Source organism: Drosophila biarmipes, chromosome 2R (assembly GCF_025231255.1).
Source record: "Drosophila biarmipes strain raj3 chromosome 2R, RU_DBia_V1.1, whole genome shotgun sequence".
NCBI classification, from domain to species: Eukaryota; Metazoa; Arthropoda; class Insecta; order Diptera; family Drosophilidae; genus Drosophila; species Drosophila biarmipes.
In genome coordinates, this window is record NC_066615.1 from 8,008,342 (window position 1) to 8,032,337 (window position 23,996).

Consider the following 23,996-nt stretch of genomic DNA (forward strand, 5'->3'; position numbering starts at 1 on the left):
CGATCCGAAAGCTCAAAGCTCTCGCTTTTTACCACTCTCGCCCGCTCACTCTCTTTGTCGAAATCAAAAACTGCAATAATTGCAGCAGAAATAACTAAAATGCGGTGCGGAGAGCAAAGCGTGGCGGGCAATAATAACTGTAGCAACATTACAAAATCCGAGGCTCGCAAAAGCCAGCTGAAAACCCAGCAAAGCCAAAACTCACACAACAACAATGCGATAATAAGCCCACAAAGGCAGCAACAGCCAGTCGGCTCGAAAAGTTGTTTCAGCGAAACAAAAATATAAAACCAAACCAGCTCGCCTGAACTTAAAACTGGGAAACAAGCCCATTTTGTGGGCTGAACTACGGCGAGACAAAAGTCTTGTACACAATCGCATGCACGTACATACCCCCGACCAAGACTCAAGATCCTGCTCTAGAAATCTGCTTCCCGCTCTGGAACATTAAAGGGACAGCGGGCCCTATAAAGTAAGACTCCTATATCTCTTTCACTTCCTTTTCTGCGACTCCGCACTTAGCAAGTTCAAAACCGAACTCACGTATGTAGCAATAATTATGACCCAAAACTTGTCTGCAAATTAGTAGGGGCCAACACAACTTTTTTGTTTTATGAAGTAATAATCAAAAGTCAAACACCGAGGAAAACTACGGGTTATATGGCTTTGCTGGAGTGCCATGTGCTGGCCAAAACACGTTTGATTTTTGTTTGGGTTTGTGATAGAAAACAATTAAGGAACTGGAGAAAACCGATAAGAGTTTGGTTTTTAGAAATAAATCTCTACAAAATTTGGTCTTCCAAAATTGCTAAAGAATTATTTTCGAAATTGTTTAAAATGTTCAGTAAGGAGTTTGTAAGCTACAAAAAGAAGTTATGGAAAATTTCCAACTAAAGATTTAATACAATCTTAATATTTTTAAAAGTTTTTGAAAAACTTTACAAAATCTATTTTAAAAAGAGCCTTGAAGAATCAGATGAAACCAAATTTACTAGTGAGCCTTAAAAGTACTCTACAGAACACTGATTTCTATTTTAATCATTCACCTAGTAAGTTGTATTATTTTTTGTAATTCTTGCAAGTCTTTCCACGGAACTCACCTAAGTTTGATCCTGTTCGCTTCACTGGCCAAACGGACTTCTATGGGCTTTTTAAGTTTTCTACAGCACTTTCATATGCGTTCACAGGGCACTATCATTATCGATGCGAAGTGATTTGGATCTCTCAAGTTTAGATGGCAAGCTTCAACGATAGCTGTTCCGAGTGCTGTTCTGAGTGTGAAAAACGCGACGCGGATGTCTCCAGAACACACAGCCCGGGAATCGAGAATCGAGATTGGAGATGCAAAGATGGGATTGGGCCGGATCGTGGTCGGATTAGATCGGTGGCCGTTACTGGGAGCAGAGCCGGAGCTGTGTATCCAGAATCGGGGCACGGAACACTCGCGATCGCGAACGGAACAGAACAGAAAGAAAGACGAGCAGCGATTAAGCTGGAGGCGGTCAGTGAGCAAAGATTAAATACGGCGTGAAATTTGCTTGGCAGTGAATTTTTTCTTCTCATTCGCTTGTAACTTTTTTATTTTACCTTTTTTCGCTGGATTTTTTGTAAACGAAATTTATTTTTCACTCAATTTCGTTTCATTGCGAGCGCATTGCTTTTATCATTACTTCCCCGCCTTCTCGGGGGAAGAACACAAAAAAACATAAACAATGGAGAGCGCGGCGACAGCGACGGCGGCGTCGATGCGGCGGTACGAGTGGCTGGGAGTGCGAGCGGGATGCCAGTGGCCAGATTCACTTTTTTAATAACTTTTTGATTTTCTTTTTGCACGATGCGATTACGAAAACGGGGTGAAACGGGCGGGCGATTGCAAACTGAGCTTTGTTTTGTCGGGGGAACGATTGCACTTTTGAGCCACGCCGACGTCACAGTCCCGCCGATCTTGTTGAAGATCGACTATACGGGTACTTATTTTCCAGCTGGCTGACAGTCACTTTTGGGAATTTTTCGAAAATGTATTTTGGAGACCGTCTCTCGAAAACGAAATCGCAGTCCAGAGCAGTTGGTGGCTAGGTCTTTGACGGTTTTTTGTGGCCGTCTACGGAAACAGGTCGGCGCACACTAAAGTTAACGATCGCTTGGAACGCTCCACAGAGTCCAAAGCCGATCCAAAGTTGGCTGCCAGAGCGGGACGGCACCATCGGCGGACCGAGAGCGGAGCTTTGGGCCAAAACCGAGCTGCTAGATCTGCTGGCCACAAGCCAAAAGCCTTGAAAGCTCCCCAACGAAAGCGAAAACATAAAACACTTGCATTTTTCGTTCCATAGTTCGAGCTTCGCTCTGAGCCAGCTTTCGAGTGAGTTTCAAGCCCCATTTCCACCCCAGTCGCCGTTGAATGACTCTTTGAGTGAAACCCACCTGATGATGTTGTAAAGACTCGCTTTAATTAATCTTTGGGCGGGCATTTTCGCAGCGAAAATGTTACGAGCGTTCTGAGACAACTGGCATTGTTTAATCGGCGAATCGAATGCAGAATTAATTAGAAGGTGTCATTTGGGCATTGACATCGCCGACACTTAGTACGGGAAATCGGGTGTAGAACTAATCATCTTCCCACAATCGTGATCCACGTCTAACGGTTGATATATAGCAGTGATAGGTCGATCTGAAAAAGTGATTAGCTGTAAGGTCCATACCTTACCATATCCCCATCGAGAACAGAACATATCTGTAATCGTGGACTAATCCTATGATGGGTTTAAGGCACTTTAAAAAAAAATATATTTATGTTTATGTTTCGCTCAACAGAGAAAACTAGCTTAAGTCGCTTTTGATCTCAAAATTTCGTTTGTTAGACCTGCATTATTTCCTTACCTGTTTTAATGACCTAGTTTACTCTGAAGGCCTTGTCTGAAAATTCTATGCCCAAATCTCTTAATGATTAAACCACTTCGGCAATCCAATCTGAAATTCCATTCGCGGCACTTCCCCCAATCCAAGTCAAAGACAAAGCAGGCAAAACCATTTTTCAAAAGTGTTAGAAAAATCGTTTCATTCACACCAAGTTCAATGGCAGTGGGGCTGCAAAATTGCTTATGTACGCGTTGATAAAACTCATTTAACTCCCACGTGAATATACGAGGCCTTTAAAATATTAAGATCAAGTCGGTCCATTCGAACTGGGCCAATTAAAAAGGTAATTGTCACACATTGAGAGATCGATGTGAAGATCTCAATGGGCCGGGTTCCGAGTAAAATCGCGGCACAGTGAACCGTCTACGTAAGCCCGGCAGCTGTGGATGGTCAGGATAATCAAATGCTTTCTGGGTGAAACGGCAATGAACCGACCTCTCGGGTGACTCAACGGAGGCACACGAGATGTGGGATCCGAGATCTCGAGACTCATCCTCCCACCTCCCATACCGCGCAATACATCGACCTCATTTACAGCGGCAAGCAACCCATGCAGATCCCACATCTGAGCGTAACATTTCAGGCGACATTTAACTCGAACTAACAGATACCCATCTATTAATGAGCTGTGAATTGCAAGCCAAGCCCGATCCCTCCCCCTAATCACCGGTCTTTAAGCGTTGCCGAACAGGTTTCGTTTTGGCAATTGAACTCATTACTTTTATGCGGATTTCGTGTTAATTGCTATGCATTTGTTTACAGTACCTTAAATTTGCGCTGTTTATTGGCTGAAACTTGTCTTTCTCACAGTGCATCGCATTTCGGTTGACACCGCATGCATTAGGTATTATTTGACACATTTTCTCTTGGCTTTTTGACAATTGTTCTCGCTCCTTGTCAGGCTCGAAATTGTTGACCCCTAAACGTGTTTTTTTTTCCTCAGAAGAGGTTGAATGAGTTGTGTGATTGTTACACATTTTAAATTCAAAATAATGCATTTATTCCGAGCCATTTCTCCAAAGGACTGGCTTTTGCAAGCCACTAATGACCTATAGCTGATATATGTTGTCATACATAACTTATTTATCTCAGTCTTAACTGAATTCCGAAGGTCCGACATTTTTGTTCTGAACCTTTATCGTACCTTTTGCGACTTTTTAGGCTTGGCAATAAAAGCCTGTAGGTCATTGAAGAAAATGTGATTCATTGTTCGATCAATCAAACCATGAGTTTTTCATTGCCCGTCCCCATCCCCACATATATATATTTATCCATGTCAAGTCAAAGGGTCAATGTCAATCTGCCCGCATCGGTAACCCAAAAATTGGACGCAAAAAGAGGTGGAGAAAGATGGAGCGTTGGGCAACCGCAGCTGGGAAACGAATCTCCGATAAAGAGGTTAACAGATCATCGGATCCAGCTTGTAATCCCCGCTGCTCTCCCACAAAACATATGGCAAGAGCTAACGAGGCGTCAACACACACAAATGATACATAAAAGACATCAAAAGAAACATAAAAAACTGAACAAAACAAAAACCCATTTAAAATACATCCCAGCTGTGTTCAATATTTATGCGAGTCTCTTCCCCCCAAAAATTTCTACAATACAAACAAAGAAAAGCAGTAAAAATTTGCATAATTTTCAACATTTCACGCTACTTTGTTTGGAAATCTCAAAATCCGCCAACGAAATGCATTTACGAAATTGTCAAACCAAACATTTGGTTTAGTTTATTTAAGTGATGTAATAAGCCGAACTGCTAAACAAACTAATCTGGTTGGGGTGAGATGGGGTGAGTATATAAAGGAGTATCGAACAAGTGAAGCGGATAAGCCGAGTCCCGATTTAAGCTGAAGAAATGTTCATAAATTTAAGGGGCAGACAGGTCGAACAAGTTGAACAAAATTGCAGCCGAATCGATTATATTATTATTTCCATTATGTCAGGTCGGACCAGCTACCAACCGCGAATGCCCAGTGGACCAACGGCACCGGCCGTTTTGGCCAAAAAGGCGCCGCCATTAATACAATCTGGCCCATAAACTGGGTCTCTTTCTCCCCTCCTCTCTTCTGCCTTATTTTGGTTTGTTAGTCGGCCAAACAAATCTATAAATATGCATAAAGCTGGCTTAAAGACAGGCGCACACACACGGATACCCATGGTTTCTGGCTCCTGGTCTTGCGAAAGCCGCAGGCAAAGCCCCAAGGCACTTAGCCCGGTTCAAGCCACCGCCGATCCGCGTTGCCACTGATGGCCAAGTGCTGGCCACAGATTTTTTGATTGCTCCCAGAGCCGACTCTAGGAAGTGACAAGGAATTATTTGATTGTCCCTCTGTTTTTTGGAATGTATGCACAATCATTATAAACCATTTTCAGTGGGAATCCAGCCAGTGCTGGGAACTATGGCTTATTTTATTTAAAGGCGAGCAACTGAAAAACTCAAAATCCCACAAACTCCGAATATAACGTCTGCCTAAATGATTCTCCCCACATATTCCCAGCCTATCAAACATAGTTTTAGAGAATACAAATTGAACTCTTTTTTGGTAAGTTCCATATTTTATATAGTCGAGAAACTAGGACATGCTGCGCCTGATATACATTTATTATGGGACTCTATTACCCGGCTGGAACACCTTGCGTGCTCTCAGCCACGGCCAACGGCACTTCATCGTACTGTGGCTAAAATACTGGGTGATTCACGCACTGCTCCAGGCCTTTGGCGTTCTTACGGACTTTTTTGCAGGCGGACTGCCCTTCTATGCAGCCCTCAAGCTGATCCTGTCCGTGGGCCTCTGGTTCAGTGCCCCGTACAGCAGCAATCACCTGTATAATATAATCAAAAAGTACGTTATGGGGAAGCTGGAGCCAATCGTCGAGCAGGGTTTTCGTTGGCATGCAACACTCGGTAGGAGCCTTTTCCGCATCTTTTCACAATCGCAACTGGCTAAAATAGTTATACCAAAAGATCAGGACGAGCAGAGCAGTGGACCCAGGGTCAACAAGCATCTGTTGAAACGAGAACTTTCAAATCTCATGGCCGAAATCGAAATGGATCAAGCCGAGCTACACAAGAGGGAGTTCTTCAAAGAAAGTAACTTGGACAGGCTGGACCGCGATTCCATGCACAACGTCATCGAGTACCTGACGGAAAGATTAGAGACTCAACAGCCGGGTGATGGGAAACCGTATCGACCTCGGCGACTGAGCGACAGAATCAACTAAGGTCGTCCCAAGTAGACTCTTGAACTCTAGTGTTGTTTACCTTATTGCCCTTGCAAACGTCACTGATTAAATGCGGAATCTGACCTGATCGGATTAACCGAGATCCAAAGGTGATTCATTTTTGGGAACTTTACAGAAGCAGCTGGCAAGCCGGCGTGATCTTCCATTAATCTTCAATTAGAAAAGTTCAATGCCAGGAAGGGGCATCGTGTTAATTGATTCATGGATCGGCGCCAGGAATCGATGATCCGCTCCAATCCGATCCGATCAGTAGCAATTTGTTGGCCAATGGCCCAGCTTGTAATTACAAATTGGCGAACAAAATTCTGTTCGATCAATTGTTGAAAGCAAAGCAGAACACTTACAGGGATTTTTTCGCCGGGACTCGGCTGATTAATTGAGAACGGCAAACGGCGGGGATAAAAACAAAAGACTGAAGCAACGAACTTGCTGCCGCCGTAGAAACGCGTGTTGCGGCTTTTTGGGGAATGCTGCTGGCAGCAATCTTAATGCAATTAGCACACTATTAATCTTGATCAAAATCCGAAACTCGGCAAATTCGCAATAACAACCGCAATGTAAATGACGCATTCGTCACCGCATTGTAAAGCAATTTGTTTCAACTTTGTTTATCGATGATCTTTCAGGGCTCCGATGCAGTTCAATGGGGCTTTAACAACGCCTCGATGGGGGTCAAAGCAGACTCTAGAACCAAAAAGGAGAACTTAATTTAAGAAAGCATTTATTACTTTATTAATTTCCTGTATTTCATTTGATAAGCCGTTTAATATATAACAATAAGCGTTAATTTTGTTTAACAGGAAGGAGATTTATTTAGCGCATTTAAAATAAATGATGGGTGCCAAAATTGCAAAGATTATTTTATTATGACTAATACTTCACCAAATTCATTAAAAACGATCTGCTTATAGATATATTATGTTGCTCAAGGTATAATATAATATAGTGCCCTATTAAAACTTCAAGAATAAAAATATTAATTTTTCTACTCCACGATTCTAATTTTTTCAGGCACATGAGTCTTTAGTGCAATCCTCATCAATTTACATAAAGAAATATTTTCATCAGCTGCCTGCACCCACATCGAGGTGTCATTAGCTTTGAACCAAAGTTCCTCAACCTTTGGCTGGACTTTTCTCACTCCTCAGATTGAATGCTTGGGGTAAGCTCCATTTAAATTTGGGTTAATCAGCGATAAAGCGCGCATTGCCATTGTCAGCATCGCAAAAACAACGAGAAGAACGAAACAGAGTGCGAAATAAAATTTTCATTTACATATTTTGTAAAAAAATAACAATAATAATAATGTGCAATTAATAAATCGGCTTTGTCTCGCATCGCTAATTGATTGTCATTAATTTGCATAAAAAAATTAATTGGCGGCATTTATGCAAATCCCGAAATCCCACAAAAAATTACTTCCTAGGCGATGTGCCAAACCGAAGATGACACCCCAGTGGAGCTCGGAGCCAAAGCCACTTGAGTGGAAGTTCAAGTTTTTGCAATTGACCCACAAATTAATTATGCATGCATGTGGGCAATTGTGATTTTTGCCTTTTACAATCGCACACGTAACGTTCCCCGTCCCCTCCCTGTCTCTCCATTTTTTCTGCGTTATTTCCGTCAACATTTCATTTATTAGACACAATTACAATTGATTTGGAGGTTCGGTTTCAATTGCCAAATGTCTGTGAATGGGAATGGGTATGGGAACCTTTTCTTGATGGCTTTTTGAATGCCTATCCGAAATGTCATGAGCGTTCAGCCTTTGGGCAGGGTCATATTGTATACTCAAATCTTTTTAGGTCTTTGTGCGAAAGAAATTTCGGCAGAAAATCGATCTGAATCAGAAGCCAATGATCTTAGCCTTGGACCAGTCAAAAATCACCCGCTTGCGCTTTCGGTTTTTAATAAAGTCATTTCCCACGTGCAGGAACCGCCTATATATTAAACTGAAATTAAATGCACTCATTAATAATTTTCTCTCAAAGGGATGATCAAATCGGAAAGCTCTTTTACGGTCAGTTAACAAATTTACGGCAAATTTATTAATTGGTTTATTGCACCGCGACTGATGTTTATTACAAATATTCGAGTCATGTGTTTTGTGCACTTTCAGCGATATTCTGTGAGTGTAAAGTACACCTTAACCTGGACTAACACCCTTTTAAGGGAACTAAATGTGGTAAATAATCCATAGTCCCCAGATGGTAGGGGGATCATGTCCAAGACCTTCACGGGGAATCGAAAGTGCTCTAAGATAATTTCGGACTGAAAAAAGTAAGGACATAATAAGGATCACGTTTATAAAATTAAATTAAACTTACTGGAATCGGGCACTTGTTCACATTGGTTTTGTTGCCGAAACTGCTGAGAATGATGTTGACAAAAGGATGATTTCTCTTCTCCAGATATTCGCACACATCCGACTGGAGGATATTGTACAGAAAAGGCTTGTAGCCACTGGCCTTCTTCAGCAACTGCATGCGCATCTAAAAAATAGAAGTACTAATGGTATATATTGAGTTTTAGGCAGTCAAGTTCTTGAAACAGCAAAAAATAATTGAAACACAACGTTCTTTTCCGCAAATTCTGTCTTATTAAAAGATTCGATTTTACATTATTTAAAAGCAGCCTTTGCTTTTCACTTATAATCTAGCTCTAGATCCCCCAACACAGTTTTCAAGGAAAAGATTTCTGTGCATACATCGATCGTGAACTGCCAAATTCTTTTTACCACATGCATTAAATTCGGAATTGTTGTGAAAATTAAAACACTTTCAGGCGGACCAATATATTTTAGATCTAGACCTAAGGCGTGGTACTATGCCCGAGATGTGTTTCTTTAGCTGTATAACTCGGTTCCTGTTCTTTGTTTATGGCACTTTGGGGCCGGCTTGGCACACCTACAAGACACTAAACAGCGGAGACGAGGAGTTCCTGGCCTGGGCCAAGTACTGGATAGTCTACGCCTTTCTGGTCACCATCGAGGTGCTGGCGGACATCTTCTTTTCGTGGCTGCCGCTCTACATGCCCACCAAGTTCCTTTTGGTCCTGTGGATTGTCCTGGCTGCTCCGTCGGCAAATGTCTGGATATTCGACGCCATCCTTCGTCCGATTTTAGCCAAGCGGCAGGAGCAGATCGACCACTTCTTGCACAGGGGCAAGGACAAGCTCCTGAGCGACGCCATATCTTCGATGACACAGTTGTTATCCAGCAGTCAAGCCGTGGTGCTGCCCTTTATGACCCATCTCTGGTCGAGGTCGAGAAGCTCTCTGCCGGACCCTGTGAGATCCAACGACTTGGTGTACGCCACTGGAGGAGGAGGAGGTGTGGTCATGGCTTCAGATGACACTGATTCGGCATCCGCCTCGGTCCGCACATCCGCCCAGAATCTGTCCAGTGGCTCCAGTCCCGCAGACAGCTTAATGTATGTCAACCATAATTCAGAAGAGATCCAGGTGGGCGTGTCAAAGGCCACCACCCAGCTGCGCGCGGATCACTCTGTAAAGGATCTGGCGAAGAAGCATATCTTGTCACTGGAGTCATCTGGCATCCTTAATCGCCGAGTTCAACGCAAACCGAAAATATTCAAGGCGTCTAACGATGAGTCTGCCATTGGCATTTCCTCCGAAACAAAGCTTACCTCTCAGAAAGAGGATTTACATGACGATGTTGAGGATCTGCTGGCCAAGTCGAGGATCGAAGCTAATGGCCAGGAAGTCCGTCAACAACGTCAGCTGGGCAACCGCCGCCGTATCTAATCAGCACTTCGTGCACAACCAGATGGTATATGATTATTACTCTTAAAGCCCCAAATGAGATTACAATTTAGTTATAAGAAATAAATTAAAAATGAATCCGATTTGCAACTTATTGGAGCATGGGGTTTGAGTTGTTCAGGAACTTAATTGTACTAGAGAAAATCGATTCTTTACTGCGACTTACCGCTAGTGGACCTTTTGGCCAATGTATAATATTGGCCCTCAAACTCATTTCCACCACATCTCTTTTGACGGCGTACAATCGGCACAAGGAAATGGTGGTGAAGTTCGTATCCTCACTTAAGCACTCAATGTTTGTAAACTTGGAAACTCCGTGGACCTGATGTGGGGGAAAATTCGCTATATAATCCCAGCAAGCGTTACGGGGAACTTGCCTGCGATGTGTACCAAAGGCCTATCCAAAGGAGAAGGTGCGTCAACGTGGCCATTAGTGTAGACTCTGAAAATCGATTAGTGACTGACGTATGCCGTCATTTTGGGCAAAGCAATAACAAGTCATGCGAAAAAATAACCGATAAATATCAACCATTATGGGCAATTATCAATTCTGTTTAATTACTGGAACTTCGATTTGTTGTTGAGTTTTAATTAAACAAAAAAAACTTATTGGTCTGTATCCAACATGCAGCACTTAACTAAACTAGGCGAATGTAAACTAGATTTGGGACATGGGTGTGTGGGGCGTGTTTATGGAATTATTTTGTGTTGTGTTTAAGGGCCTAATCACTGCCCTCATCTTCCTCATCCTCATCATCTTCATCGCTAGCATTGCTGGCCTCCTCGCTCTCCTCCGGTTCGCTTTCGCTCTTGGACTTGCCATCGGACGTGGCTTTACTCTTCTTCTTGGCAGGCTCATTGTCCTTGGACTTGTCCTTGTCGTCGTCCGAACTGGTGGAATCGTCGTCGGATATGTACTCCTTGCTCTTGAAGCCGCTGCCGGAGGTATTTGCTTTCTTGCTTGGTGAAGGCTCTGACTTGCGTTTTTTCGTGGCTTTTCCACCTTTCTCGTTGTCGCTATCACCGCCCGCTTCAGGCTTGTAGTTGCGCATCTCGTCGTGGTAGCGCTGCTTATCCTTGGCCGCCGCCTCCTCCCACTTGGACTTATCCTTCAACTCCTTCCACATCTCGCCGCCCTTTTTGGCAATCTCGGTCACCTTGATGCCCGGATTTTCCTTTTTGATGCTCTCGCGCGTGTCGTTCAGCCAGAGCATGAAAGCAGTGGTGGCTCGCTTTGGCTTGCCTGTGTCCTTCTTCTTGGAGGGTTTTTTCTATTTAAGTAAAAACAAATGTTAGATCAAGCTTTAATTGCTAATGGTTTACTCTTACTGTTCGCTCCTTCTCCTTGTGCTTCTTCTCCTTTTTCTCCTTCTTCTCGGCCTTCTTCTCCTTCTTCTTTTTGGCGCCATCGCTGTCGCCATCACCTCCGCCACCACTAGCATCACTGTCGTCGTCCGAATCACTCTCCACATTGCTGTCATACTCCTCGGCCACATCGGACTCGTTTTCGTTGGGCTTAAAGTCCTCATCCGTGGACTCTTCATCCGAGTCGTCGCCATCGTCGTCGTCCTCTTCCTTTTCCCGGGCCTCCGCCTTGAGGCGAGCCAGATACGCATCGGGTTCGTTCTCGTTGTCCGAGTCGCCGAAGTCGACATCCTTGTAGCCGCTCTTGTCCTTGCCCATGTTGCTCACGTGCAACTTCTTTTGCGTGATGAAGTCGAAGAGCTTGGCATACTCCTCCTTCTCAATAGACGAGAAAATGTGAACGGTTCCGTTCTTGAGCGTCACTTCGAAGTCGAAAGAGCGCGTTGAGCCTCCGCTTCGGGCAAAGTTGACAGAACTAATTTCCTCGAAGCGGATGTGAAGTGGCGGCTTGTGGATATAGATGAATCCCCGCTCAAGAGGATACAGATAACCAGCAGCGGCTTTGAAGGAGCATCCCACGGCCGCCGTACCAGAGTGACCGATAAAATTGCCAGGTCCGGTAATCTTTCGGCCGATCAGAACCTTCATAACCTTGCCCATTACTTCATAGACCGGTCCGGATATCTCCTTCTCTAGTTTTCCCTCGTACTTATCGCGCAACTCGGCCTCTGAGAAGGGCAGCTCAATGGTGGTCTCCTCATCGGGAGCGAACAGCAGGACCAGGTAATGGTAGCGCGTCTGTCCCTGCTTGATGGGCGGATCCAGGGAGAGCACGAAGAACATTTGCCGACTGTCCTTGTGCGGCAGCATGAAGAGCCGCAGCACCGAGTCCATGGGAATCTTGTAGTCAAACGTCTTGCCGTGCAGCTGGAAGAAGGTGGAGAAAATCTTGATATCGTAGCGACCGCGAGGCGTGAGGATCTGAATCTCTCTGAATATGGCGATGGACTCGCCCGAAGCCGAGATGACCGAGGCCTTGCTCATCACGTTCTGATGGAACTTGTCCACCGGGTCCTCCTCGGCCGACTCCACGGCGGGGATGTGAAAGCGCATCTCGAGCAGACCCACGGGGGCATCGTCGTTCTGGTGGAACTCCAGGGTGACCTCGTTCTTGCCTGTGACGCACTGCGAGACGTGCGACAGGGGAACCTCAAAGATGGTCTTCGACTCCTTGTCGAAGCTCAAGACGGAGCCCATGAAGCGAGCGGTGCCCCAGTTCCAGCCCTTTACGCACATCTCCTTCTCGACCATCTCCTGTGAGTAAGCATCCTTGATGAACTTGCCCAGCTTCTCGTGCTCGCTGTCGCGAAAACCTGTGAAGCGGTGCAGCAGCCCGCTCTTGGTGAACACCCTAAGTCCCCAGGTGCCCACGAACTTCTGCGAGTTGATCAGATCGATGTCCTCCGCCGAGATCTGTTCCACCTTTCCTGTCTTTGTGTTCTTGAAGATGATGTTCTGTTCGGTCAGCTTCAGACGTCCGGAAGACTATGTATTTAGCGAGGAAGGAGAGGGGAAATCTCAGTCAGACGAAATGTGCCAAGATTCCGGTCGGATTTTGCGACTCACCAAGACACCGCGCACTTCGGCGTTTATGTCGTTGTACTCCAGCGAGTCCGTCATCCTGCTGTTCTACTGCTCAATATAACAAAAAAGATTAACAATAAGTTACGCCGCCTTGCGAAATGGTCCACAATTTGCAAAATAAATCCGGCAGACAAGAAAACAACACTGCGCGCCTTATTTTAGGTTAGACGCCGCTGCGAATTGGCAAACGAACAGTGAGGCTGTAGCTAGTAGTATATTCGGTATGTTGGACTCGTTAAAAAATACTACAGAATATTTAGTTTTCAAATTATTTTACTTTTTTAAAAATAATAAACGATGTTTAATCTTTAATCTGTTGAGAATAAAAAAGACTTATTTGTGGAATAAATACTTTGAATACATTTAAAAACATTTCTTTTTAATTTCAGTAGTGTTTTTAAATTCCAATGCACTCTAATACAAATTGCCCACGAAATCCGCCTGAAGAGATTTCTGGGTCCCCTGTAGAAAATAATTTAAAATATTGCAGTTAACTTAGAATACCAAGTACTAATGCACTAAACCATTTTGGTACCTTTGCAATACCAAAAGAGAGATTTTAAATTTGCAAACGGCCACACAATTGGTTTGTTTACAAAAAATAGCCGAATTTTCTCAGGGAAAAAACTTGAACTCATTCAATTAAAATAAAATTTCCACTATTTTTATTAATAAGACGCCATGCAACGTGGTAAAATATCCTTTGGGAAAATCCAGCTGAACGTCAGCAAAGCCCCCGCCGAGCCAAAATCAAATGAAACCGCCAAGGAAAATGATGCAAAAGAAACCAGTGGAAGTGGTGGCGGATTTAAGAAAATGGACAAGCAGCAGATGATTCGCCAGATCGAAGATGTGGCCGAGGATTTGGAAAGCCAGCACCTGAAGGAGGTGATGGGCATCAGTGGATTCGGTCGCAAGGCTGCCAAAGTATTCGACATCAACGAACAGATTGAAAAGGCCAGGGTGACCCGCCCGGGATTGGACAAGAAGGAGGAAGAGTCTAAGAAGGAAGACGAGGAAGCTGAGGAGGAAGAGGACGTAATAGGACCTCTGCCACCAGCTGCTACGACAGAAAAGGACAATTCCACGAAAGAGGCTTCCAAAGATGAAGAATCCGACGAGGATTCCTCCGATGAGGATTCCGACGACGAGCAGAGCCTAGTAAAGCGCATACCCTATACCCATGAGGTGCAGATGCAGCACGGATCCCGAGCTGTCCTTGCCCTGGCTGGCGATCCTTCGGGAGCCCGTTTGGTCTCCGGTTCTATTGACTACGACATGTGTTTTTGGGACTTTGCAGGCATGGACTCGGGAATGCGCAGCTTCCGGCAGCTGCAGCCGTGCGAGAACCATCCCATACGCTCGCTCCAATACTCAGTGACCGGCGACATGATCCTAGTCATCTCCGGAAACGCCCAGGCCAAGGTCCTCGACCGCGATGGCTTCGAAAAGCTGGAGTGCTGCAAGGGCGACCAGTACATCTCGGACATGTCGCGTACAAAGGGGCACGTGGCGCAGCTAACCTCTGGATGCTGGCATCCCTTCAACAGGGAGCAGTTCCTAACTGCAGCACTGGATGGCACCCTGCGCATCTGGCAGGGACTGAAGGCCAAGGAGCAGGTGCAGGTGATCAAGACGAGGGCACAAGGTGGTCTACGCACCAATGCCGCATCGTGCAACTTCAACAGGGATGCCACCCTTATTGCAGCCGGATGTGTAGATGGTTCCATTCAGACCTGGGACACCCGAAAAATGTATGTAAACACGACACACTGCGTAAGAGATGCGCATCAAAAGGGCTCGGAGATCACTTCGATTGTGTTCTCATACATGGGCCAGCAGCTTGCCACTCGAAGCAATGACGAAACTATGAAGTTGTGGGACCTGCGGCAGTTTAAACAGCCACTGCATACCTGGACGAATCTATTCTCCCGGTACGACACCACAGACTGCTGCTTTAGTCCCGACGATCGGCTGCTAGTCACAGGGGAGTCGCTGCCGAAGGGTCAGTCCGAAGCCAATCTGTATTTCTATAGCACCAAGAGCTACGAGGAAGTACAGCGAATTCCGGTGTCTAACTCACACGTTGTGAAGACCCTGTGGCACCCGAAACTCAACCAACTGTTCGTAAGCTGCGGTAATGGCACTATTAAATGCTATTATGACGAACAGCGCAGCATCCGGGGCGCCAAATTGTGCGTGGTTAAGACGCATCGCAAGAGGCAGCCCATGGAGATGGTGGGAGTCTCCCAAATCATTACGCCGCATGCTCTTCCCCTGTTCAGGCAGGAGAAGTCGCGCACCTCGCGTAAGAGGATGGAGAAAGCACGCTTGGATCCAGTCAAGTCGAAGCGACCGGACTTGCCCATCACCAGCGGTCAGGGTGGCCGAGTGGCCAGCTCAGGAGGCACTCTCTCCTCCTATGTCATCCGCAACCTTGGCCTGAGCAAGCGGGTGGACGACGACCAGGATCCCAGGGAGGCCATCTTGAAGTACGCAAAGGATGCAGCTGAGAATCCCTACTGGATAGCCCCGGCCTACAAGCAGACCCAGCCGAAGGCCATCTTTTCCGAGAAACTGCCCGCTGATGAGCCCGCAACCAAGAAGCCCAAGACAGAGGCTGACAAATAGGTAGTCTGTTTTTATAAGCGCTTAGAAATGTAAATAAACCCGTTACGGTTAATGAGCTGTAGCCTAGTTTCAATTATAACAAATGAGTAATGCTTGGCCGCTTGGAATCAGACCATCACCTCCTGCAGGCGGTAGCAGTCCGAGGCAATCTTCCACTTGTCGTTCTCGGCGGTCACGATGAAGGTCTGCTGGAAGTTGCGGATCGACTGGTGGGCGAACTTGACGGTGCCGCTAGCCAGGATTAGGTAGGTCAGCTGGTTGGCCACAGCCGGATCAATAATGGGCTGGGCATCCAGGGTGTTCATCTGGTGACTGGACGTGGGCAGCTCCAGGAAGTAACGCTCGATCATCTCGCGACCGGTAGCCCCATTTCCATTCCAGCTGAAGGTGGCGTTGTCCAGATAGAGGCGACCAATTTGCTGTAGGGGATATTTTCCATTATTTCACTTTTCCATGAAAATGCCGACTTTCAGGAGAGGTATCAACTTACATGTCGCCGGTTGTCCACAGAGGCGTAGTAAAGACGAGTGAAAGTGTCCGCCGTGCGGGCGCAGCTCTCAATCTTGGCTTTAAGTTCCTTTAAGACGTTAGTGTTACTTTGCATTGCTAAAATATTAATAATTTCCAACTCACGCTATTCATTTTGTTGTCCCTCGAAATTAAAGTGACTGTGGTGTGCTTTTCAAAAAATGCACTTGAAGGTTTAATACAAAATTTACGGTATTTTTTGTCTGCAAAAAAAGTGTGACCGCTTGAATTTATAAATTTGAATACCCTCAATATGCTTAAACATTTTTTTAAATCTTATAGGTTTTAAACCGAATAAGATTGATTTTAACAATTTTACTTTTCTTTAACAAAATTCGTAGGTTTTCTTAAATTTTAAAGATTTTTTTTAGCCGGCTGATTGAAAACAGTCAACATCCAGAAACCCTTACATCCCCATACACAAGAACAACTCCATATTTTTATTTTTAGTTTTTGTATTTCTAAATATAGTTATGACTAACAAATAAGCACAATTTAAAGCATAGCGATCACAATTGGAATTAATAAACTTATCATTTGAAGATTCCCTGTCGGAGTGGCCCAACTGGGGGGCACTGGAAAATCGAGCGAGTCTAATGAGGCACTGTGGGTAGGACTACGTGTAGGGCTAAAACTAGCTAGGCTAAGACCTGATATAGAGCCCCCGATTATGCGTCCGTCCCCAGATTGTTCTTGAGCGGTTGCAGAGGCTGCAAGTTGACCGTCTTATAACCGCGATCCCGCCGGAACCAAATCCAGTTGTTTCCATTGAAGTAGTCCTCGATGTGGTCCAAACTGCGACCCTTCGTCTCCGGCTGGAACATGCACATGAAGGCGGTGAGCAGAAAACTGGACACTCCGAAGACCAGGAACACTCCACGCATTTTTAGCATTGACTGCAGGGCAGGGAATTTCTTCGCGAAGATGAAGAGAGCCACGTTCATAGAGGCGAACACTCCACCAGCTGTCCTTCCCCGGATCCTGGCCGGAAAGAGCTCCCCGATCATGATGCCAGGCATTACCATCAATGCTGTATTGAAGATAATATAACCCAGGAGACATACGGCTCCCACAAGAACGTCGTATGACATTTTGGGTTGATCGTGTCTGGCATACTGATAGGCACTCAGCGCTATGCAGAAGAAGCCGGAACCGATTCCCGACACCATCATGATCCTGCGGCGGCGGAAAAAGATCAGGATCACACAGAATACCATGCAGCAGACGAATCGGACGACGGCCGTGCCAATCGCCGCCTGTTTGGGATCGAACTCGGCCCCGAATTCCGAAATCATATCGACGGCGTAGAAGATCACGATGAAGGTGCCGGAGAACATCTGCAGCAGGGAGAACACGATCACGATGAAGAGCGGTTTTTTGGCCACCCTCTGGCAGCACAGCTGGAAGATGTTCTCATTGGTCTTGGTGGTCACCCGCTCCTTGGCCAATCTCTGCTTCATATCGTTCAGCTCCTTTTGGGCACTGATTTCGCTGCCCCGAAGGAAGGCTAACGCCTGCAAGGCACGCTTTTCATGCCCGTTGCGAAGGAGCCAAGCGGGAGTCTCCGGGATGCAGGAAATGGAGATCATGGCCAACATGGGCAGGATGTTGGCGCACCAGGCCACACTCCGCCAGTACATCATGGAGCCGAGGGAGTAGACCAGCAGGATACCGAAGGAGTAGGCCACATAAGGAGCTCCTATCAGCAGACTTCTCAGGTTTGGCTCCGCCGTTTCCGCAATGTAGACCTTGAAAAGATGAGGGGGATCTATTTATTTAACCTTCATTACTGGGAGATTACTTTGGGATTGGGGTATACGTATATCAGTATATCAGAATTAAGTCGAGTTAATAATAATAATAATCATCTTGATAATAATGACAAATGCTATGATATTGTTTAAAAATGTTTGATAAAACTTTGATAAAGTCCAAGTCCCAATGTCACCCAGAGTTAAGTAACCTTATAATCGAAGCCCAAGTATAACACTGATAAAAGCTAATCAAACTATTTTCTGACACATCCCCGCGGGCCCCACCTGGAACTTTCGCTAGGAAAACAAATAGATTTATTTGAGGGTCACAAAAGCATCAACATCTCAATCTCTGGGAACTCTTGGATGCTAATCATAAAACCGTAAATCACGTCAGGCAGCGCCATTAATGAAAGCGAAACTCGCGGGGGGAACACGCGCAACAAGTCGACGCCCACCAGTGAGCCATCCATTCACTTATCCGTACACCCACAGCCCACCCCGAAGAGCACCCATAAGCTGCATCCACGTTATTATAGACTAAGGTCAAGAATCCGGAACTACTACGCGGATAATGTGTAATGCGGAGCGTGGGCTCGTGTGTGCGGAAAGCTTTTGCTTCTACTAATGCAAATGATGCGCTGGCCATTTAAAGTCCGGGAGCGATGACGCCGGCGACTGTATCGTTATCACTTTGGCCGCAAGATAAGTCACGGACATATCCATAAGATACTCGAAAATAAACAGCGCCGGCTGTGGACACAATGGAACCGACTGGAGAAGCCGGGACAATAGAATACGCAGCGTCAAGTGGTCAATTGAAGACCTGTCCACCTGTCACGACTGCTCTTTTTGGTTCCCCACGGGAGTCCCATTTGTGGGAGTTCAAGGCTCTGCCGATTACGGTTAATGGGTCACTCGGACAATCACGTACGCGTCGGTTTATTCCGGGTTTCCCAATTGTGTTCCGTGTGAACGAACCCCTGGCCAGTGGCATTGGTCGTTTCTGGAATGCCCATCACTCACCTGTCCGGGTCCACCCAAAATTCCGGTGGCAAATCCGCACAGGAACCGCGCAAAGATCACCACCTTAATGCTCTTGGCAATGGCCAATGTGCTCCAGCCAAACAGGAGGGGGATAACTGAAATAATCAGGGTCCTCCGGCGTCCCAGGTAATCCGCCAAAGGTCCCGAGATTAGGGAACCAAAGGGGGTGGCCAGACTATGGACACTGGCTGCAAGGATGTATAGAAGCGTTAGTGGGACTACCAACTTTAAATGAGTTAGGTGCACAAACTCACCTATCCAAGACCCTGTCTCCACATCTATGGGGATCTCAGTGGTGTTGGTATCCGTTAGTTGGGGCAGCAAGATGGCCGAGAATCCAATGGGCATGCCACAGCCAGCGGAGAGTAAAAGCACTGCACAAGTGGCCAAGATCTGAGGAAAAGGGGAGGGTATTATATTATATATTATATTATACCGACATACATATGACCTTCTACTTAACAGCCTCATGTAACAATCTATATGTTAGGAATGCATTCTGATCTCTACTTCAGTTTGTGAGCCTTGGAGGTATAGCAAATCGAATCTCCGATCGTATCCACGCGCACTCCAAGCAATTGCCATCAATTGAAGTTGCAATTGCATCACGGACAACTTTATTTTGATTTGCCCTGATAGTGATAAACGATCTGTGGCCGCCGCCTATTGATTACTACACAGTCTATAGAGTACGGAGCCCAGTTCAATTTGTGACGCCAGCAACTGGACATAGAAACCCTGAAATTGAATGACAGTTCGTGCCGTCTGCTGCCATTTCATTCCACTCAATTCCAGGGGTTTCGTCACATGTCCGCCACATGTTGCCCCCAACAGAAGCGTTTTCTAATCATTCGCGAAGAAAGTTCAATTGCGTATCTTATCATTTTGTCCTTCACGGAATACTTAGTATCTGTCACGCATAACAGGCGAAAACTCGGAGATGTCCGATGTTCGACAAGGGGCTGACAAGATTAAAAGCCCACGTTAGGTCGCCTTTTAGGTATTAAGTGGGAAAAGCTGGCAACCATGTTGCCATGTATGCCATATTAATCGGACTGGGGTTTTGAAATCAGAAAAGGCAAATTCTAATAGATAATACTATTTTAAATACCCATCGCCAACCAACCTGGTGGAGCATTCCCTTCCGATTGGCCACATCGTCATCCTGCTCGTCTATGGTCGAAAGTTTCCTGGAATTGTGGTTGCCCAGTTTGCATTGAAACTCCGCTCCAGGGACCACGTGATACGACTTTGAGTGGGGCACAAATTTGAGGTACTCGTCATCTCTAAGTTTGGAAAGAAAATAAAATAAAAAACCAGAGTGATAACTTTTACTTTTACCAAGCTAAAACGGATTTATATATACAATATCGTCTATTAAACGACAGGGCTAACGTGCTAAACAATTATTGTTTTCTGATGAGTTGAAATAAAACAATAAAAGCGATTTCGCACCCAGATAAGCTTGCCCCGCCAATACTAGAGCCCCAAAAAGTTGCGATCTTCCAATATTGTATAATAAAAAACATTCCGCTGTTGGGCCAAATTATTGTCAAGGTACTCCGACACTTTTGCAGCCTAATGGGCTTAACGATCCGCAATTATTGGCAATTTCATGGCCACTTGGGAACAGTTTCGGACCGCTAGCACAGGGCAACCCTTTCACACGCCACTCGAATCAATCGAGCTGCATTCCCATTGTTACTTTTCCCGTGTTTCGCTGCACTTTAATCCGGGCAATTTGTAGTTGAGTCACTGCAAAAAGACCTTTAATGGGGTGTCGGGTGATAAGGAACCGCCGGAGAGCGAAAAATACGTCACCTTTGGAAACCAGCTGAGTTTGTTTTGGCGCTACGATAAGAAGAACATAAGAAATAACAAAAACACTGATATTATTTGTGTTTTTTAACAGTGCTTCGCTCCCTCGTCTCTCCTCTGCGGTATAAAGCTTTTGTTTTGCTTGTATTTAAACTGGTTAAAAAATTTAACGACTTTATATCGCCCGCCAAGGTCAATTTGGAGTCACGTTTAATGAACCGAATGGAACTTTCTTCTTTGAATAAAATTATAGGCAACTTTATGATTTTTGGCACAGTTTGCCAAATTTGCTTAGCAAAACAATGAAATAAATTGGCGTTTTTAGGCCTGAAACATTTTTAACTTCCCCTGTGCATTGCCATTGATCTACACTTTGCAGGCCTTGGGCATCTAAAACCTGCCCATAGCATTGATAGCTCCATAGCCGCCTCATCGTGATACGCATGGCAAAATGATAAACAAACCCAGCAGATGTAGGCAAAACTTTAAAACAAAGCATTTCACATTGCTAGACATGAGCAATACCAATAATTTGGCGGTATCGCGGGCAGAAATCGTCTGCGGTTGATTGAGGAAGTACAAAAGATACAGTCAGCGGTTCAATGCACCAAAACAAACGGGTTTAGAGTTCCCCAGCAATGAAATGCGCCCTGGTACTTAGAAGTCTCGCACTTCTGCAGATTAACAGGCTCCTTGGCGCCATTGACTCCTAGAGTAAACTTTCGAATCACATTCAGGCGGCGTGACTGAAGTCCGAGTCTGTTTTCTTTGCCCATCAATATGCTGATGTGTGAATTGAAAAAGTCGCCTGCACGACTGGGCAGACTCTACAAACCGAAATGCTCACCCACTGTTGACACCACAAATTAGATGATTTATGGCACAGATAGGCACACACTCGAGTAAAACAATCATCGGGCAGCAAGTGGCGACCAATCGAATGGCCAGGCAACAAACGACTTCGCTCAATTGAGGCAACCGGCGGGGCAGAGCGGGTGAGGTAGTCAGCTGATGGCCCCATCTTCCATGTTCGGCACTCAATCAAGGATTAATTTCATCACTGGTTGGCATGGTGTTCCGGCCCGCCCGGCGTATACGTAATGGCTAAACTGAATTTAATTGCCACGCCAGATGCCAAAAGTCGAGATAAGATAGCAGCACGCAAAGCGCCCGAAAACCAATGAATCTCGGTGACTGGTTGAGGGTAATTTAAAACGAAGGCACTAGGCTTATCACCAATTAATGGTGAGGTTAACCAATCCAATTAGGGGAATTCCAGTAGCGGGAGGAAGTTCGAAGAATTTCACCATCCCCCGGTGAGTAATTTCGAATCAATCAATACTTGAATTTAATGGAGGACCTAAAATGCCAGAGAAGGCAATTCAATTTTCATTCAATTAGGGCATGCAAAATGTACGTTGATTGATGTGGTAATCAGCCTAGGAATATTAACATCATCGTGAGATTTGATAAGCTAAAAATAATCCCTCTACTCATTCCAAAACAGTGCAGGTTCTATGCAACAAATTGCTGAACGCAAAAAATGTACTTTTGTTTTCATCGAACACGTGTTTTGTCTGGTAAAGACCCCGTATCTAATCTCCCTTCAAACTAATATATAGCGAAGAAAATATTTATTATCAGATGTGAGGCAACGGAAATCTTTCCCTCGGGACCACTTGGTTGATCCCGACCACTTTGGTCACAAAAGCCACAGACAGATCTGGCCGTTGGCAGTGAATAGATTAGACTTGTATTCGCTGGGAAACCGACCACTAGCTGGCATTCAAATGCCCCTTATCGAAGGGGCCCAAAAACTGGCCCTAATCTCGCACCGGGACTACTTCAGAACCCTCTGACTGACCCTAGCAACATAAATGCACAAAACTGCCTGAAGAAGACCGAAAACTTGTTTTTGCTTGCTGGGGGTTAAAGTCGAAGGGGGTATTTTTAGCTGGCCAGACAGTAAAATCGCAAAAAATGCTGATGAGTGGACCCAATGTTTAACACAAATGCACGAGTAGTCAGTGTTTTTTCGGTTTTTGTTTTGATTTGCTTTTTTATTACCTTTCGACACTCATTTTGGCCAGCTTTAATGTAGGCAAATTAGTTCAAGTAGTTTCGGAATTAATTTATGGAAATCTTCCGCTTTTCCAGTCGCTTTTGCCCTTTATATAACTAGGCGCGACTTAGTGCATTTGTTAAACAGGGCACTCGATCGCGTGGCTGACATATATTTCGGATCTGAACGGATCTCTGAGAAGGCACTGGGGAACACTGGACGAAAAGCGAGCGACCACGGAGCTGCGACAATTACATTTCATGCCAAAACGCACACTGGCTGGCAAAGGGGCTCCGATGCGGCTTTTTATTTATGAGCAGCGATCGACCGCGATCGCAACACGCACACAGCTGTAGCGCCTATTTCGCGCTCTCTCTTTTTTTTGCACGCCGCCCGCTCTTGCTGTCTCGCACGCGCCTGCTTCTGCTTCCCAAGCATGCTTGCAAAAAAGGTTCTTGCTTTGCTTGACCACCAAGATCGCAGCTGATCGAGCTTAGGGCACTATAACAGTTATTTCAACGCTCTCTTTAACTTTCGCGTCCTCTCTTCTGAGCGATGATTCAATTTTAGCGAGCTTTTCTACGCTAGCCAAGACAAGAACCAGAATGCAGATCTGTGGACTAGATTTATGGAACCTAGAATAAAGAACCGTATAAAGCAGGCGAATTAGGATACTTTACTTAGGAGTGTTTTATAACTTAAAATCGATCTAAAACAAATATTATAAACTCAAGTGTATCCACGAAACACATCGTTATAGTAAACTTTAAACGCATAGTTGTATTAGAAAGGTAAGCCTCTGCTTCTCCCCTCGAACCCTCAACAGAAAATTGCCAGAGAAAAGAGCATTAAGCACCCGAGCATTGAAAGCAATCGGAAAATGACCCGAGGGCCCGAGCAAGGCTGAATTGAAAGAGCTTTTCATTCATAACCTAGCACAACAACAAGGATGGTGGGGATAGCCTGAACAACTTAGGAACAATTCTGCCAGCAGCTTGTGGAAATGCAACGAATTGTGATTTTGCGGAAAAGATAAGCGCAGCAGGCAAATGAGAAAAACTATAAATAAACAAAGGCGGAAAGGGATCAGCCTTGAGGACATGGAAACGGTGCGAAAATTGTGTGGAAACTATCCAGAATGGAGACTGTTTAAAACTTAGTTGCTCCCTTTTTTTGCTAGAGCTTTCGTAAGCGGCTTA

At 45.3% G+C, this 23,996-nt stretch overlaps 8 protein-coding genes across 19 annotated transcripts in view; 3 read left to right on the forward strand and 5 right to left on the reverse strand.

The window, feature by feature from the left end:
- Window positions 1-2,129, reverse strand: part of LOC108026773 (venom metalloproteinase 3) — a 47,173-nt gene extending 45,044 nt beyond the window's left edge. For all 8 annotated transcript variants that reach the window (XR_006367609.2, XM_017097927.3, XM_044091648.2 and 5 more), the window contains exon 1: window positions 1,101-2,129. The gene's annotated coding sequence lies outside the window, so the exon portion shown is untranslated. The remainder of the gene's footprint in view (window positions 1-1,100) is intronic.
- Window positions 2,130-5,377: 3,248 nt separating this feature from the next.
- LOC108026571 (receptor expression-enhancing protein 2) lies at window positions 5,378-6,247 on the forward strand. 4 transcript variants are annotated; one of them, XM_050887554.1, is made up of 3 exons: window positions 5,390-5,465; window positions 5,666-5,827; window positions 5,893-6,247. In XM_050887554.1, the coding sequence occupies exons 2-3, from the start codon at window positions 5,816-5,818 to the stop codon at window positions 6,142-6,144; spliced, it is 264 nt and encodes an 87-aa protein (XP_050743511.1). In that variant the 5' UTR covers window positions 5,390-5,465; window positions 5,666-5,815; the 3' UTR covers window positions 6,145-6,247. The 4 variants fall into 4 exon arrangements, with proteins under 4 accessions (XP_050743509.1, XP_043947609.1, XP_050743511.1 ...); XM_050887552.1 differs by having other exon boundaries at window positions 5,378-5,827; window positions 5,893-6,039; XM_044091674.2 differs by having other exon boundaries at window positions 5,382-5,827; window positions 5,888-6,247.
- A 1,931-nt stretch (window positions 6,248-8,178) lies between these two features.
- On the reverse strand, window positions 8,179-10,450 carry LOC108026853 (uncharacterized). 2 transcript variants are annotated; one of them, XM_017098032.3, is made up of 4 exons: window positions 10,326-10,450; window positions 10,115-10,270; window positions 8,493-8,657; window positions 8,179-8,436 (listed from the first exon to the last, which is right to left on the reverse strand). In XM_017098032.3, the coding sequence occupies exons 1-4, from the start codon at window positions 10,377-10,379 to the stop codon at window positions 8,281-8,283; spliced, it is 531 nt and encodes a 176-aa protein (XP_016953521.1). In that variant the 5' UTR covers window positions 10,380-10,450; the 3' UTR covers window positions 8,179-8,280. The 2 variants fall into 2 exon arrangements, with proteins under 2 accessions (XP_016953521.1, XP_043947995.1); XM_044092060.2 differs by having other exon boundaries at window positions 8,493-8,673; window positions 10,115-10,388.
- LOC108026852 (receptor expression-enhancing protein 1) lies at window positions 8,815-10,026 on the forward strand. The gene has a single exon (XM_017098031.3). The coding sequence runs from the start codon at window positions 8,992-8,994 to the stop codon at window positions 9,928-9,930; it is 939 nt and encodes a 312-aa protein (XP_016953520.1). The 5' UTR covers window positions 8,815-8,991; the 3' UTR covers window positions 9,931-10,026.
- A 29-nt stretch (window positions 10,451-10,479) lies between the features above and the next one.
- Window positions 10,480-13,146, reverse strand: LOC108026851 (FACT complex subunit Ssrp1). Its single transcript, XM_017098030.3, has 3 exons — window positions 12,940-13,146; window positions 11,278-12,858; window positions 10,480-11,219 (listed from the first exon to the last, which is right to left on the reverse strand). Exons 1-3 carry the CDS (start codon window positions 12,991-12,993, stop codon window positions 10,671-10,673), a joined length of 2,184 nt encoding a protein of 727 aa, XP_016953519.1. The 5' UTR covers window positions 12,994-13,146; the 3' UTR covers window positions 10,480-10,670.
- A 385-nt stretch (window positions 13,147-13,531) lies between these two features.
- On the forward strand, window positions 13,532-15,643 carry LOC108026912 (gastrulation defective protein 1 homolog). The gene has a single exon (XM_017098121.3). It carries the CDS (start codon window positions 13,639-13,641, stop codon window positions 15,586-15,588), a length of 1,950 nt encoding a protein of 649 aa, XP_016953610.1. The 5' UTR covers window positions 13,532-13,638; the 3' UTR covers window positions 15,589-15,643.
- LOC108026913 (NTF2-related export protein) lies at window positions 15,586-16,277 on the reverse strand. Its single transcript, XM_017098122.3, has 3 exons — window positions 16,222-16,277; window positions 16,079-16,165; window positions 15,586-16,007 (listed from the first exon to the last, which is right to left on the reverse strand). Exons 1-3 carry the CDS (start codon window positions 16,228-16,230, stop codon window positions 15,696-15,698), a joined length of 408 nt encoding a protein of 135 aa, XP_016953611.1. The 5' UTR covers window positions 16,231-16,277; the 3' UTR covers window positions 15,586-15,695.
- Window positions 16,278-16,553: 276 nt separating this feature from the next.
- Window positions 16,554-23,079, reverse strand: LOC108026916 (facilitated trehalose transporter Tret1-2 homolog). The gene is made up of 5 exons (XM_017098126.3): window positions 22,803-23,079; window positions 20,044-20,203; window positions 19,172-19,310; window positions 18,897-19,105; window positions 16,554-17,864 (listed from the first exon to the last, which is right to left on the reverse strand). Exons 1-5 carry the CDS (start codon window positions 22,814-22,816, stop codon window positions 16,785-16,787), a joined length of 1,602 nt encoding a protein of 533 aa, XP_016953615.1. The 5' UTR covers window positions 22,817-23,079; the 3' UTR covers window positions 16,554-16,784.
- Between the last annotated feature and the right edge of the window lie 917 nt (window positions 23,080-23,996).